Consider the following 15,986-nt stretch of genomic DNA (forward strand, 5'->3'; position numbering starts at 1 on the left):
GGGCCCTACCTGTGGGCTTTGTGCTCTTGGGCTACCTTCTGCGTCAGCTCCTCCAGAACGGCCTCCTCCAGGGCCAGATCCTATCAAAACAGAAGCGGTTAAAGTCGTTTACTGTTTTGCTTAGGAGCAAACCTTAGGAGCTCTGTTCTCCAGATGTTCCTGATTAGCCTCACTTCATCCATCTCCCCTTTATTCCTTCAAATCAAAGTGGTCCACTTTCGGGCTGACGGTCCGTTCTTACTTTTATAACATGGCTCTCCGCTGTAACTCAGGCTCTCCACTTAACAATTAACGTGCCTATTTCAAGACATAGTTTGGGCAGCCACCTAAATTCTAGAGGGTATAGGAACAGCAATGTCTTCATTTACCTTTTTCTTCTTTGTCTGCCTCCCAGACTCACTTTTATTGAAGCTGCTTTGTCAGGACTTCTGTATTTTTAACAATCAGGGTATGAATTTCCAGCCCATCATGGTTTCAAAAGCTGAGCCTAGAAAGGGGCTGTGCCTGGCGGTTTTGTCCACCACAATATCCATGCACTAATTCAGAGCTACCTGAAGGCAGGGAGGGCTCATACATGGTCCTTGGCAGACTCCATGAAGCCCAAGAGGCCAGGCTGGGGAGAAGTAGGGAGTTCCGGAAGCGGACCGTGTGTAGCAGGCCAGCCAGTATCTCGACCACCTGAATCCACCTGAATCCCAGGCCCCTAGGGACCCCTGCTGTGCTGGCTCCCACGGGATTAGAGCCAATCACACATACGTCCTCCCAACACCCCTCCACCGACAGCAGGAATACATCAGGGATCATTACACATTCACTAGCATGGAGATGGTCTGAAGGAAGAAATCCAAGACAGGGAGATGAGAGCAACCAGTTCCTGAGACCCAGACAGACGTGGCGACTCCAGAGCTCCTGGAGTCCCTGGTGGTAGCCTGCGGAGGCTCAGGCTGAGGGCCAGCTGCCTCAGACCTTCCTAGGGGCCGGTTCCCGCCATCTGCCCCTAGGTTGATAAGCACTGAGGAGGGGAGAGATACATGTGCCACGTCCCTCTGAGCTCCAGAAGGCGTGTCGGAAGGGCCTCCGAGCTGTGTGTCCTGGTGAGGCGCTCTGATGCTCATCGTAGACACGGGGGTGAGGGGCTGGGGGCTGAGGTTTGGCAGAAAACATCCCAAAGGCCGATTCCCTTGATTCTAAAGTACCATTTACATAGCGATGGCCCCCAATTTAACAATTTTCCATGGATGAAACCCCATCCCCCAAAAGTAACACCTCAAAACTACAAGAAACATCCCATCTCAAATCAGGAAAACGTGAAAATCAGTATCTTTTAAATCCGGAAAATGAGGGTGTAACTACACACTATAAAATTCTATAGCCCTGCAGGTGGTCACGAAAATTCTTGGAGACGGTGGAGGGGATCATGGCAGCTCTTATTTCTCATCCGTTAACTGGAGAGTTTGCTGTGTCCGTTTAGCCATCCACTGAAATGGCTCAAGTCCCCGATGAGGACTAGGGTCAGTTTTATGCTGGGGAACAACAAAGCGGCTGCATGGCAGGGCCACGGGCGTGCCGGGCGTGCATCTGGGTCCTGAGCGGTAGTCCCAACGCTCTACTGATTTGGAAAAGCTAATGAAAGGCATGTGGCGGTAGGATAAAATAAAGGTAAGTGAAGATCACAAAGTGCTCCCTTAAGCCTCCGCTTCCTACTCTGAAAGGAGAAAAAGACCAAAGGTGCCCCTGTGCTATTGTACTCAATTCAAGCGCCTCCATCTGGGTGTGGGCCCCCCTGAGGTATACGCCCCTGCCCCCCGGAATGCGCGAGTGGCCCCGCGGAAATGAAAAACGGCAGACTGCGTGCCTGTACACAGCGGCACACCTGTGGCTTGCCCTGTGTCCTTCACTTGTTCTTTCCTCTGCCGCAGAAATGCCATTTGACAAATTCGGTTGCTTCGTGAGATCAAACAAGGCCATTCATCCCATCTTCCCTCCCCCACCAAAGGAATGTGGTCTTCTCTTTGAAAACTCCAGCGGAATGGCGCAGAAGGTTTACAACCTTCTGTGGCTCCCCACTGCCTGCTCAATTAGGTCAACACCTGGGCCTGGCATTCAGACCATTCTTCGGCGTGACCCGGCCTTCGCTTCCAGGCCTCTGTCTCAAAGGTTCAAGGCCTCAGGCAAAGCCCTCTTCCTAAGAGAATGCTTCTATGTCTCCTGACACACTCAAGCTGAGCCTTCCAGGAAGAACCAGCCGGGGCCCATCACAGTGAGTGAAATGTCACCCTGTCCTTCAGGTTTCGTCTCAGCTACCATTCCCTTGACTGGGCTTCCTGATTCCCCCACGCGGATGTAAGTAAGCCTTTCCTCTTCCGCTCTGCATGTGGCTCATACACCCTCACCACAGCTGGCCTACTGTCTCTCTTACAGAGTTACCCGGATGCCCATCTAACCCTTTACCCTTCACCCTCGTTCTACTTCATCACAGGCCTCTAAGGCCAGCAGTTCTGCTCGGTATCACTTAGGGGCCTATCACGGGCTCTTATACGATGCTTATAAGCTCTCCATATGCAGTAAGTGCTCAATAAATGCTTATCGTACTAAACTCAATATGCAACAAAGTTTCACATCGTCAAACCGGAGTTTCTAATCGCGCAGAGCAGGTTAGTGATCGTTTGCACCATTGGCCTGTCCTCTGCTTACGTTTTAAAACAGTGTAGTGTTGGTGCCTGAAAAGCACAGTCTTCAGCCTCCTGGCACTTGCATAACAGAGACAGACAGTGATGCTAATAATAAGATGATGATGATGATGGCAATGACAAGGACAACTAACTGCTTACTGAGAATTCACCGCATGTCAAGTTACACACATCACGTGTGTTCTCTCCTTCAGCCCTGACAGTTGGAGGAGGCATGCTAGCCTCATTTTTAGATGAGAAAACGGAGGCTTTGGTGAAATAATTAAATTTTAAAACAGATTCAATTAAATAATGGCCCAAGTTCACACAGTCGGTAAATGGCACAGCCAGGACATGGGCATAGAATGCTTGGCTCCTGACCACGGTTCACCACGTATCCGGGGTACATCATGGGACAGAATGACAGGGCAGAAGCCAGGGAACATTCGCGGTTCGGATGTACACACTGACATCAGCTTCTGCCACGGCGTGTTTCGTGCTGTCCAGCAAGACTTTCTGTAATGATGGAAATTTCTATATCCAAGCTTTTTAGTATGGCAGCTACTAACCATAAGCGGCTACTGAGAGTTTTTTTATTTTTTAAAAAAAAATTTTAAGTGTATTTATTTTGAAAGAGAGGGAGTGAGTGAGTGTGGGAGGGAGGGAGGGGCAGAGAGAGAAGAGGGTGAGAGAGAATCCCAAGCAGGTTTCATACTGCCAGCACAGGGCCTGACGTGGGGTTCGAGTTCACAAACCATGAGAGCTTAACCTTAGCTGAAATCAAGAGTCAATCGCTTAACCGACTGAGCCACCCAGGCGCCCCTACGGAGTGCTTTTCAAATGTAGCTAATGCAACTGAGGAACTGAATTTTTAATTTTATTTAACTTTAAGTCATTTCAATTTGGATATACACGGCCCTGTGTCTCAATGGAAGTTGCTACTATCTCGAAGAGGGGGAGTTTAGATCCAAGAATAACATATCCATATTTGTCTGTTTACTTTGAGACTTAACAAGGTCTATGCCGTTCAGGTATCTGATTTGCTCAGAGCCCAGTGGAGACACAGTCCTATTCTGGAAAAGGTATGATACACAAAATAACTCCTTCCAGCTTCACAGGTAGCCAGGGGACCTGTCAAAGCATTTTAACATCTACAAACTCACAGTATCATGCTGGCAATCACCATAAAAATTCTAAACAGCACCTAAGCCTGGTCTCTGCCCAAAGGCTAGGTAAGACCTTTTAGAAAGGTGAAAAAAAAATCGTGGAAAATTATCAACCCAATTCTTGTCTCCATTGACACAAAAAAGCACTCTCTCTAAAATTCTCAGGTGTGAATGTTACTTTCCTCCCCATAAGCACACTGGGGAACCTCCCAATGTTTGAGGTGAGCCTCTGAGATGCTGAAGATGTTGATTCAAGCATGTTGACACCACGTCTTATGAAGCGCTTCTCTGGCAAGCAATACGCTAATCTCTTTGGATACAGGTTGATTTGATGGGTAGAGTTAACAAGGCATAAAAAACAACAGACCAATCAGACAATATAGCTGTTTTCTTAGAGGGAAGAAGAATAAGGAAAGAATTATTCATGAGAACACAGAGATCGTGCAGTATTTCCCTAACCTATAAGAATAAAGGTTAGTGTGCAGCAATCCAAGCTCATCTCAAACCCTGAGAGGGATAATAACTACAGCCTTACTTATCCTAGTCTTTCAAAACTTGAACTAGACACTCTACTTTCTCCATATGCCACAGCCAACTGGATGCCAAGTTCTGTTCATTCTATTTCCAAAATACCTCTTGCTTTGCTTTCGCATTTTTCTTGTCACTCATAACACCTAAATCATCTCCTGCCAAGAGCACCATGCCGCATCTGACCTCCTTTCACAAATGGTCTTATTGCTCTAATCCAGCAGTTCTCAAATTGTGGCGTCTGCAAATCCCCAGACGGATGCCATGGGTTTTCGGCCCTGAAACGTTTCATCGCATCTGCTGCCATTACTGAGCGACAGTCAGACTCACCACTGACTCTTGCACAATCACTCATGCCACCTGGTCCCTGCTCTTTCTCTCCGTCTAGATCATTCCTTGCTCCCTACCTGTCTGCCTGCTCCAGTGCTGCCCACGCTTTGAGATACAACTCACACACCATTAGTCTTTAAACCTTCCCTAACTCGCCCCCTCCCCCAAGCAGATGTAACCTCTCCCAGCATAAAATCCTGACTGCACTTTATTACCCTTGGCTTTGCATTCTGATTTTGCAAACTTCCTATTTACCCAACTATTCGGCCGCTTCCCTGAGAACAAGCACCGTTTCTTATATAACTTTATTTCCTGGTAGCTAGTTACCCATGTCAGTGCTTTGGGCAAAACAGTGGATAAAAAAAACAAGTGGTGAATGATCAAGGTTTCTAAAATCATAGCCAGGGTACTGTAGCGGGTCTAGCTTTTCAAACGTCTTCATTCCTCCTCATTAAAACTCTTCTCATTTACTCCAAAGCTTCCAAACAACAAACAAACATTCTCCGGGGATTAAAACCTAGCCTTGTTCCTAATTTAACCCAAGACTGGGCGTTTGAGTTCACTGACTCCACTGACTCTTTCAATGAATTTTCATGAGCGCAGAATATATGCCACACAAGTGACAAGACAGAAGGGTATCTGCTTAAGGACCATAGAGCTGACATTCCAGCTGATAGTCCGTCAATATGAACACGTTTAGATACTGAAAGCGCTCCAAAGAACGCACATAAAAGGTGATTTAGCACAAAGTGGTGGATGGCTGGAGTGTACATAGAGGTGGTCATGGAAAAGGAAGTCCTCCTGAGGAGGTGATATCTGACTCAAGACTTCAATGTCAAGTCACAGAAAGATCTGGAGCACAGCACTGAAGGCACAGGAAACCCAAGGACGAAGGCTCTGGGATGGGAGCAAACTTGATATGTTCATAAAGTTAGGAAGAGTGTCATGGCCCTGGACAGTAGTGGACATGGGGACTGGGGAGGGGGGTTTCAGGGGACAGGGAGAGGTCTTGAGGCAGGAAGAGGAACCTTTCATTTTTCAGTATTTTTACAAAATGCGTCCCCACTTTATAAATGCATGGATTTCTTCCTCCCTGGGAAATACGTGTATGGAAAATCCTCTGAGATCTTCAAAGGAAAGAATTAAACACTCAAAGAAGGTAGTAGGAAATTAATCAAGAAAAAGGAAATTACACTTACCATAGGAAACAGCACATATTCTCTGAGGAAATCTTGAGAATCAAACTGATTATAGTCTCCAAAATCAGCTGAGAAGAAAAGGGTGGGGGGAATGGTATGATTTATTACATGAAATTAAAGATGCAATAAAACAAGGGTAAAATTATTGCCACCTTCATTACTCCATCATATTTCTGCACTATCCAATAAAAAAAAAACAGTGTCACGATGTGTTTGATATTGTTGCCACTTTTACTTAGCAGTACTGTAAATATCAGCATCTGAGCACGATTACACAATTTTCTAGGAGAAAAAAATGGGGAAATTTGAAAGCGATCCCTGAGCTATTTTAAAAATTTAAAACAAACCTATACTTATGTTTTTGTTAAATACGCACCCACACATTATCTTAAGAGTATCTGCCAAGGGGACTTTTTAACTCAAGGTTAATTGGGAGAACTGAAGAGCCAAACCCATCTGCATCTTTTCATATTATTTGCAGCTGGAAATTCCCACCATAAATCACCGCTGGCAAAACACCCCTGCAAAGTTTTACATCTCCTAAACAAGGTGACATGTTGCAAGATGCCCAAAATTCTGTTTTGCCCTGTTTTCATCTCACTGTGGTATGTCTGAGCACACGCGAAAAGAACACAGTGTGTCTATAGCACCAATCTATACGTGTCTTGCATCGAATCCCACTGGCTCTAAGACCAAGCAGGATACAGACTTCATTTCACGTAAAACATCTGGCCTGAGGTAGAAATGGGTGCGCAGGTATCTTTAAGGTACAAGAGATACAGAATGCAAGAGTCCACACAGAAAGCTGGTGCACACACGTTGCTGAGAAGACAAAGACGTGCCTAACAAACTCTGCATAACTAATGAGCACTTAGGTGAGACGTTCAAGGCAGCAACGATCACATGCTTGGCTTGTTTTCAAGTTTACCCATCAGTTGCCGTATTAAATCACGACTTATAACTAAGTGGATGTGTCTTTCTAAGGGCCCACCAAGGGTTCTTGGGAAAATATTTTACCAATATGACAACTGGGGAAAGTTCCGTCAGACTGAATGGCCAACTTCAGGGACCCAGTGAAAAAAGCCAGAGTTAGTTCACCAACTTCCCGTAGCCTGAAAGCTATCACCAGGGTCTTCCAGGATCCAGGAGGCCTATGATAAACCCAATGACTGAAGAGTAAGAAGGAAAAACAAGTAATAAAGTGAACAGAGGAGAAAACTTTTAAAAGGAGAAATATACAATTTGCAGAGGAGGGACACAATGGGTCTTCTCTCTCTTCTTCCTGCTAAAGGGGGTCTTCTCCGTTATTTAATGATCTTTCTCTTATGACCACTAATTGTTCTTTTGTATCGTTCTGGGCACCGCTCCTTCCCTTTCCAGTCTGTAAGTGGACAGATGGGATACACCGTATTTTGTGTATTTTCATCCATGAGGTAACAACAGCAGCTAACTACTAGGAATCGTACATCCAACAAAAATTGCCAGACTGCTAATACTCCAGGATGAAAGAGATCAAGGGACGTCTGCCTCTTTAGACATTCTAGAACTCAAAAGGTTCAACTTCAGTTCAGAATTGGGGATGGGAAGTTCAGTTCACAGCTTCTGAAACAACAGTCCGCACGGCAAGGACTCAGCCGCCTGGCATTCCGTTTGGACAGGAACTGATTTTAAAGAAAATAGTCACCAAAAGGGAAACATGTTTCTTTTAAAAAATTTTATTTTATTTTCTTGTTTCCAATATGACTAAAGGCAATTAAGTTACCACTCAATTAAAAGTAATGTATAAATATATGTAAAGGTCACGTAACATGTAACCTAAATGCATGTAAAAACATATGTAACAACTTAGAAAAGATTAAAAAAATAGCTCTCATAAATCGAAGCAGGACAGATTGAAAGATGAAGGTACTTTGCTATGTGTCTGTTGCTTCATATTATATATGATACACATATATGTATTTCTCTCTTTTAAGTGTGTGAGTATAAATTACACTGCAATGTTTGAAGCGACCACACTTGAAACTGACGTGAAAGTCAAAGACTCACGACATGAAGCCACAAAATATGACCACATCGGGCAGTGGAATCATTCTGAGAAAATGTTCCGCAAACCCTGCATGTAGCTTTAATTAAAGGCAGGATGAAAGCTGCTATTTCTTCAAATAAAACTAAAATTATACAAGCGCGAGCAATTTGCAAGCAGCCTTGGGAAATCCACCAGCCTGACACCAGAAATCATTTCCACGTTTTTAACGGATCTTAACATGAAAAGTGAGAGTTACTAGGGTTACTGAAAGGGACCGTTTCAGTAAATTCGCTTTTTCTCTCGGAGAGGCCGGCAACACCGCAGTCAAACCGAAAACGGGATCTCGCGTGCTGGCCACCACGCTCCTTACCTTGCACAGCCAAGCCGGCCAGCCGGATCACCTGTTCCAATGTACACCGCAGTCGCCCTTCAAGCACGTCCTTTTTGACTTGCAGGTAATACTGATACCTGTTCACGGGAGCAGAGGAACAAATCACCTTAAAAGCACATACTTGGAATACGTTCCCACAACATCAGTGTCTCTCGATGTCAAACTCTGTGTACACAGCGGGACACACAGGGGATGCTGATAAAGGTCAGCTGCATAAGAGGCGGAAAGTGCCCTCCACCTGTGTTTATCTTTGTTTGATGTGGCAGGTGCCACATCCCGTTCGTTCTCAGTTTGAGAACATTCTCATCAAATCATTTCATGGTAGGCCCGCAGGATGAAACAGCGATAAGGACTCGTTCTGCATACCAGAGGCTGGGGAATAAAAATGCTCTTCCACACCTGGACACGCACAGCAACACAGTGGCCAAACCTACATTCAACAGTGGTGCGGCCCTAAAAACGTTCTGGAAACATGCCTTTTTTTTTTAACTCGAAAGTTTGGTAGGGCAGAGCACAAACAGGCCAGATAATTTGGCATGCTGCTAATGGATGGGATGAAGCTTCTGAGAGCGAGGCTAACGCTACAGGTCCATGACTCACAAAAATCCAACCCGAGGTACATTCTCAAACCGGCAGAGAGCAGGTGATTAGAACGTGCCCACGCACAACGTTAAACCTCAGAGTAGACCACTGGTCTCAGAAATCAATACAGTGTACTGGTTCCTTGCCAATAAAACTGTATTCTTAGAATCACCTACACATTTGGCTGTCTCCTTACCCCAAGCCTGTCTTCCTAGGACTCCCCTTCCCTTGACCATTCTCTTAAAATAGTCACCTCTATAACAGACTTTTCCTAGCATTAAGTCTTGGCAAATGCTAACAACCTTACTGCTCTTGGTAACCATAACTCTCTACTTTTTCTAAACTTGGACATGTCAATCCAGGGAGCTCAAGAGTGATCCAAAGCTCAACTCTTCTAGAGAGAGGCAACCAGCACCGAGAGCTCATTATTGCTGTCTCTACTTTGTTATCATGGATATCATGACATATATCAATCCAGTGCCTATTTGAGGGAAGGAATCAGGCCACCTGTCTCCTCTCACAGAGTCTCTACCACTTCTCTCCTCTTAGGTCTACTGGTCAGGGTAGGGACAACGATGTTAGTCTCTGGTGGGGAAAACTGATACTCAAATCCGAAGGACCCATGCGGAGTTATTTAAAAATTCTTTAGAAAACGTGTCCTTCCTACACCCATCCTACCTTTCACCTAAAATATTCAAAACCATTTTACAGGCTCCGCTGCTGCATCAATAGTCTTACTTCCTGTCCATTTCAAGAAATGTATATTGGGGCGCCTGGATGGCTCTGTTGGTTAAGTGTCCGACTTCGGCTCAGTTCATGATCTCATTGTTCGTGAGTTCGAGCCCCACATCGGGCTCTGTGCAGACAGCTTGGAGACTGGAGCCTGCTTTGGATTCTGTATCTCCTTCTCTCTCTGCTCCTCTTCTGCTCATGCTCTGTCTCTCCCCCTCTCAAAAATAAATAGACATTTAAAAAATTAAAAAAAAAAAAAGAGAAATGTATATAATAAGTGTCTGTGCTGATTCTCAGAGATAAGACTCTGGTATGTGTACAAAAGCTCTGTGCCCAGTCTGTGCTCTGAGGTCAGTGGACACAGCTCTGTTTCACCTAGTTATATATATCCTTAGCTGGTTAGAAGCATCATGGATTCTAAATCCCAACAAATAGGAATGTAGGTTACATATAAGAACATGTGGTTGAAAGTCTTTTGCTGGTAATGAAGTAGCAGTTTTTGACAGTGCACAATCAGTAAGGTGGAAATACTTGGTAGGATGTTTCTTAAAACCCTGTGAAACTGAAGGCACTGCCTGGGGACGGAGGAATGGGCAGAGCTTGGAGCAATCGTCTATGATGGAAAGCAAAGGGGAAGACATAGCCTGTCTCTTCATTAGTCTCAGCAGAGAATCAGAGTAAATGAAAACTTTTTGAAGTTATAATTATGGATGAAGTTAAAGAAACACCAAGAGTAAATCGAAACATCACAGACTGAAGAAATCTGGATGGCTACAGTTAAAATATGCCACATGTTATCTTCTGGTTTCCTTCTTTCACCTGTTCACTAGAGTTAAGTCCCTAGGTTCAGGTGTATTCAAGCTCCACGTTTCCAAACATTTCACCCAAGGTGAGTTAACACTACGGAAGTGTGGTCCCATGTGCTCCCATAATATAAGTGCCTGCTGTCTGCCTGCTTTTCTCCCATCACAAGGGGGAAAGGGTAGCAAGGTCTGCACATGGCACGTGTTGAGGATCGGAGGTTGTGCAGTTTTATTTGACAAACCAAAAGCTCCAACAAAATGGTTTACGTTAGTGCCCTTGCTTCGAGGCACATGTGCTTGTGCCCTGTCAATGACGGGCAAAGTTCAGGTTGTACAGCCTTACTTAAAGAACAGATTTGTATCTAAAAATACAATCTGATGCACACTGTTAGTTCATCTCCTGGGAGAAACCTCAGTAGAACTTGAACAAGGAGGGAAAACGTGGGCTTTGGGGGCTTACTTCCCATATAACACAGCACGTCTCCTGTTTGTGTTCTCTTCCCTCAACTCAAGGCTCTTCCTTAGTACGTCTGCCATGTCCTCTCCTCATGCCCTAGCCTGACTCTTGGTTTTCCTCTGGCATCTGCCTTGTGCCTCAAGGAAACAGTACAAGCTCTAGTCATTCATGTGAAGTAACTTTCCCTTTAAGAGACAAAGAACTGCATGGGAGCCTTTCATGGAAGATCTTTTAAGCTTATAACCTAGCAGGGTTCTTAGATAGGAGAACACCTCCTTGTAGAACCTAGGAAAGCAAGAGGGTCCTAAGTCATCAAAGGATCTTTTAAGCGTCAAGAGTTCGCTGTGAAAGGAGATAGACCTCCTGCTGTGACTCTCCTCAAAAAAGTTAAAGGACATCAAAACCATATGAACAAAACAAACAACAACAACAACAACAAATCTCGGGATAGGAAGGAATCTTACATTTATTGAAGACAAGTACAATGGGAATAGGATTCTTAAAAAAAGAAAAAGAAAAACCAACCAACCAACACCAAACCAGAACATACAAGTTCAAGGTAGGACAAAGTGGTAAAGTTCACCTCCTCCTCCTAACCCTACAATGTTGAATCTTTTCTATTAGCATCCACTCCTTCTTGAGCAGTTCTGACTTCTTTTCTGCTCTACAAGCCCAGGAGAAATGTGGACACTCACACTTATTAAGCACTTCCTGTATGCAGAAGTTGGTTGAAAGCTGAGGGACTTCCTGGAGAGGTTTCTGACAATCTCTACCAGGAGGGATGCTCTTCCTCCCTTGGACCACTGACGTCACGGTTCTCTCTCTAGTGCACTATTAAGGGCTCCGTTTTTAAGAACCAAAGAGTGAAGCATTTAAAAAGGTATTACCCTAGCATTATCTGCCACAGCTACAGCCTGTCATCATGCGACGCCCTTTAGGAATATAATTTGCAGAAGCCAGCAAAACAATCGTGGCTTTCTCACCCTGCTAATTCCAACGGTCACCTACAGCCATCACTTCTATAACGTATGAGGAAGTTCTAGTACAGGTCATTCCAGTCCAGGCAACAGAGTGTTCTAACTCCCTAGCAAGCAAGACCAGGATTGCTCCTGGTCATTCAGGTTAAACGTGGGCTAAAGAATGAGGAGCTGCAGAATGCAGAGCTCTTTCCTGGAAGCCATCCAGACTGTGAGAGAATCTGAACAGAGATAATGATAGGCTGCTGTTACCACACGAGACTGTGGATGTGACGATGTGAGGCTGCAGAAAGGAGAATGAAATCTGGACCACTCTGGAAATTGTTTGTTTGGTACATTTTTGCTCAAAAGGCACTTTCATAAAGTATGGTAATTCCATCTTATATGAAGACTAAATTAGAGAATATGAGCTGAAATTCTATTTCTAGAATGTTTGGGGTTTGCTTATTTTTGATTAGAGATTCAATTCTAACGGCAGTAAAATATAACAGTGAATTCTATTTTGGAAACATGCAATTTCACGGAAGTATGCTCCACCCTGTCATAGCTCTGGGTGGAGGGGAAAAAAAAACACACCAATCTTCATGCCAGGAAAGTAAGTATTTGCCAACTTTCCAAAGGGATCCTCTTTGAAACCCCAAGCTCACAAGGAAAACTTTTTAATAGTTTTCACATTCAAAGACCTGGAAATAGCCCATCTGACCACTGGGGTCCAATGAATGGTTTTGGGTTAGGATTCTGTTCTCCCTCTAAGAGCCGGGAACAAAACTATGCTTGTGAAATAAAGGTAACAGTTTCTATTTTCAAAGTTTTTTGTTTTGTTTTGTTTTGAATCCACAGAGAAGATTAAAATCCCAATTCCTCTAGGTGAAACACAAAAGCTTCCTGATGGTCAGTGCTATTAAATATTACAATTGGAAACTGACAGATAATATGAATCAAGCTTTAGATGTCTCATCTGTCTGGAATAGTTCCATCCAGTCTCAAGAAAACAAGTGACTTTTCCAAGTTCCTTCCTCCCCCTAAGATTCTGAAAAGAGATTTAAAAAAAAAAAAAGCCATACTGGGTCAAATCAATAAAGCATTCAGTTCTTCTGTCATATCAAAGAACGCTTTCAAAATTATATCCCATAATATCATCCTCAATGTTTTACAGAGGTGCCGCTAAGCTCTTCAATCTCTTTTTAATTCATGTATGGTGACTTTAAGCACTTATGCAACTCTGCTCTACTTGCCGGTCTGTCGCTGCTTCTCTGATTGAGAAATTCCATGTGGTGTTCTGAAAAGTATGGACTGTACTACCGCAGAACCACAAATAAGGCAAGAGGAACGCAGAGGCCAAGTACGTGTTGCTTTGAAAATATTTCTCCCACCCCTCCCACAAGTGAAATATTCATTCCAAATCCAGTTCAGCAGAAGGGCCTCCAACAGAGAAAAGCTATGAAAGTACAAAAGCCTTACGAGCTGGTTTGGGTCATCTTCTACTTGAGGACTCCACATTCTCAGCATGAATCACAGGACAGTGAAGACAGGAGTGGGGGCGGCCAGTGCTCAGGATGGTGGAGACAGGAGTGGGGGCGGCCAGTGCTCAGGATGGTGGAGACAGGAGTGGGGGAGGCCAGTGCTCAGGATGCCACGTGGAGACAGGAGTAGGGGCGGCCATAGCTATTGCTCCAAACGGTTGCTCTCTATGAAGCCTCCCCTCTGAGGGGGTCATACCAGCTCACCTCCTTCGCCAGCTGTGCTACTAGGCTTTGGTTAGTGGGATGGGGGTGGAAGTGACATGTGCCACTCCTGAGCTGAAGCCTTCTAAGCCATTTCTGTTTCCGTCTGTCCTGAGATCTGCAGTGTCCAAGTAGGACAGCTGCTCAGCTGGCCTGAGCTCCAGTGGAAGAAGGCAGTGGACACGGTGGTCACCTAATGTGGGCAAGAAATAAGCCTTTGTTTCTTAAGGCCACTGAGATCCATGGGTCATACATCATCACAGCATGATTTAGCCCAAGTTGTTTGATAAGGGAAGTCAAGGGAAATCCTACCCTTTTGTTTTTAAAGAAGAAAATCACATGGAGGGAGAATGACTTGCCCAAGGTAACACTGCTCTTGAAGGCAGGGCCAGACAGACTGGAACTGGGAGCTCTCCCTCCACACACTAACCACACTGTCAGGTGAGGGTGGAATCAGATTCCTGGCCACTGTCGGCAAGTCCTCAGTTCCACTGAAGTTGAAAAGGAAAAAGGAAAATTAAAACGCCACTGCCTGGTGATTTTATGACCCCAGTGCCTCTGAGGAAAGGCCTGGAGAACCAGGCAGGCTTCTTCCCCGTTAGACTGTGCCACAGCACGTGAGACAGACATTGGTATGAGGAGCCTTTCTGTCAAAATGTATCAGAGGACAGTCGTAAGTTGACCCATGAATTATTCACATCTGTTTTTGTCCCCCCTCATAGCAGGCTCTGGGAAACTTCACTTTCCTCCTCTGGAGGTAGGCAGGAAAAGAAGACTGAGACCTGCATTCTAATGACTTGTGAACAATATTATAAGACCCAGCGGGGGACAAAGTAAAATCTAGAGAGCAGGGTCTCTGATTGTAGGCTCCCAGAAGGAAAGGCTCTACCCAGAAATGGGTACAAATGGCCCTTAGATGCATGTACTTCCAAATACAGATTTTTTTTTAACATTTACTAATTTATTTTGAGAGAGAGGGAGACAAAGAGATAAAGCGTGTGCATGCGAGCTGGGGAGGGACAGAGAGAGAATCTCAAGCAGGTTCCAAGCTGTCAGCGCAAAGCACAACATGGGGCTCGAACTCACCAGTGACAAGATCATGACCTGAGCCAAAATCAAGAGTTGGATGCTTAACTGACTGAGCCACCCAGGTGCCCCTCAAATATGCAAGTTTTTTTTTTAAAAAAAAGCAGACTGTAGTTCATCCTCAGTGTCACAACAGTCTTTACAGACTCTTCAGCTGAATCAAGGTACTTCTATATTATGTATGGATCATAAAAAAGTTATCTAGACTTCATTCTGTTACTACCTTACTTAATAACACCTGATGAGTTGTATGGTCGGCACCTATCACCCATGCGTTCCTCTTGCCCCCACTGCCCAAGGAGATCTGAGAGAGGAAGAAAACACTTTCTCATAGTTAAAAATAGGTTAGTGAAAGCATTCTATAAGCTGTAACTATCGACCTGCAGCACCCCTGTTATTATCAGACAGCTCCTGTCTGCCTCTCCCTTCTCTACAGTTCAAGGTCAGTCAGACCAGCTTATATCTCGTGCCTAGTCAGTAGGGCTGTGAAAACTTAGGGAGAGAGGGGCGTATCATACCATCCCTACACTCCTCAGTCTGTGAAGGCTTTCCATCAACTACTGGGAACATTATAAGACACATGGGGGACACATAGGGGAGAGCAAGAGACAGAAAGACAGGTTGTTATTGAGATTAGGAAGCAAAGTGTAATGACTCGAATCGCCCTTCTCTCACTAGAAAACTTCCTTCGCAATCAGCCACATCAGAAGACTCTTGCCAGAATGTACTGGAACCCAGCTCTCCAGGGGAGTGCAGCACGTACCAAACCACGAGCACTGCTTTCTGGCTGACACTGGGCAAGCAAGGAGTAAATGTCCAAGTTCCTCTACTATAAAGGACAGGGGATGGGGACAAGCTGTGCTAGAATTTTGGGGTACAGAACAGCAAAGGCACATCATTTTAACACCGAGATTGACCCAGATACCAACAGGAGAGAAAACGCATTCCATCCATTCCAAAGGGTGTTCACAACAGCAAATCCAGATAATGGCCAGCGTGGCCCACCCTGTCCTCTGTCTGCCAGGACCCGATAAACAGTAAGGACACAGGCATGCAACCAGATAAACCGGCCTGCCTCCCTCCCTCCCTCCGTCCCTCTATCCTCAAAACCCCAGGGAAGATTTCAGTTTATGATTATTCAAGTATAATGATGTGTTTGCTACCTGACACATGCACTATCTGAAAGCTTTATACTTAATGAATGTTCAAGTTGACAGTCAATTAAAACTCTGCATTGTCAGGCAGACTACAAAGCCAAAACTCTTGCAACTGTGCAAAACTGAAATAACCCAACACAGGGCTGGGGGGGGGGGGGG

At 44.9% G+C, this 15,986-nt stretch overlaps 1 protein-coding gene across 2 annotated transcripts in view; it reads right to left on the bottom strand.

The window, feature by feature from the left end:
• PTPN14 (protein tyrosine phosphatase non-receptor type 14) overlaps positions 1-15,986 on the bottom strand; it is a 102,811-nt gene that overhangs the window by 41,342 nt on the left and 45,483 nt on the right. For both annotated transcript variants that reach the window (XM_077763209.1, XM_077763210.1), the window contains exons 3-5: positions 8,289-8,386; positions 5,893-5,960; positions 10-80 (exon numbers count right to left, since the gene is read on the bottom strand). In XM_077763209.1, coding sequence (XP_077619335.1) covers positions 10-80; positions 5,893-5,960; positions 8,289-8,386 — 237 coding nt within the window. The remainder of the gene's footprint in view (positions 1-9; positions 81-5,892; positions 5,961-8,288; positions 8,387-15,986) is intronic.

Source organism: Crocuta crocuta, unplaced genomic scaffold (assembly GCF_008692635.1).
Source record: "Crocuta crocuta isolate KB4526 unplaced genomic scaffold, BGI_CrCroc_1.0 scaffold3, whole genome shotgun sequence".
NCBI classification, from domain to species: domain Eukaryota; kingdom Metazoa; phylum Chordata; class Mammalia; order Carnivora; family Hyaenidae; genus Crocuta; species Crocuta crocuta.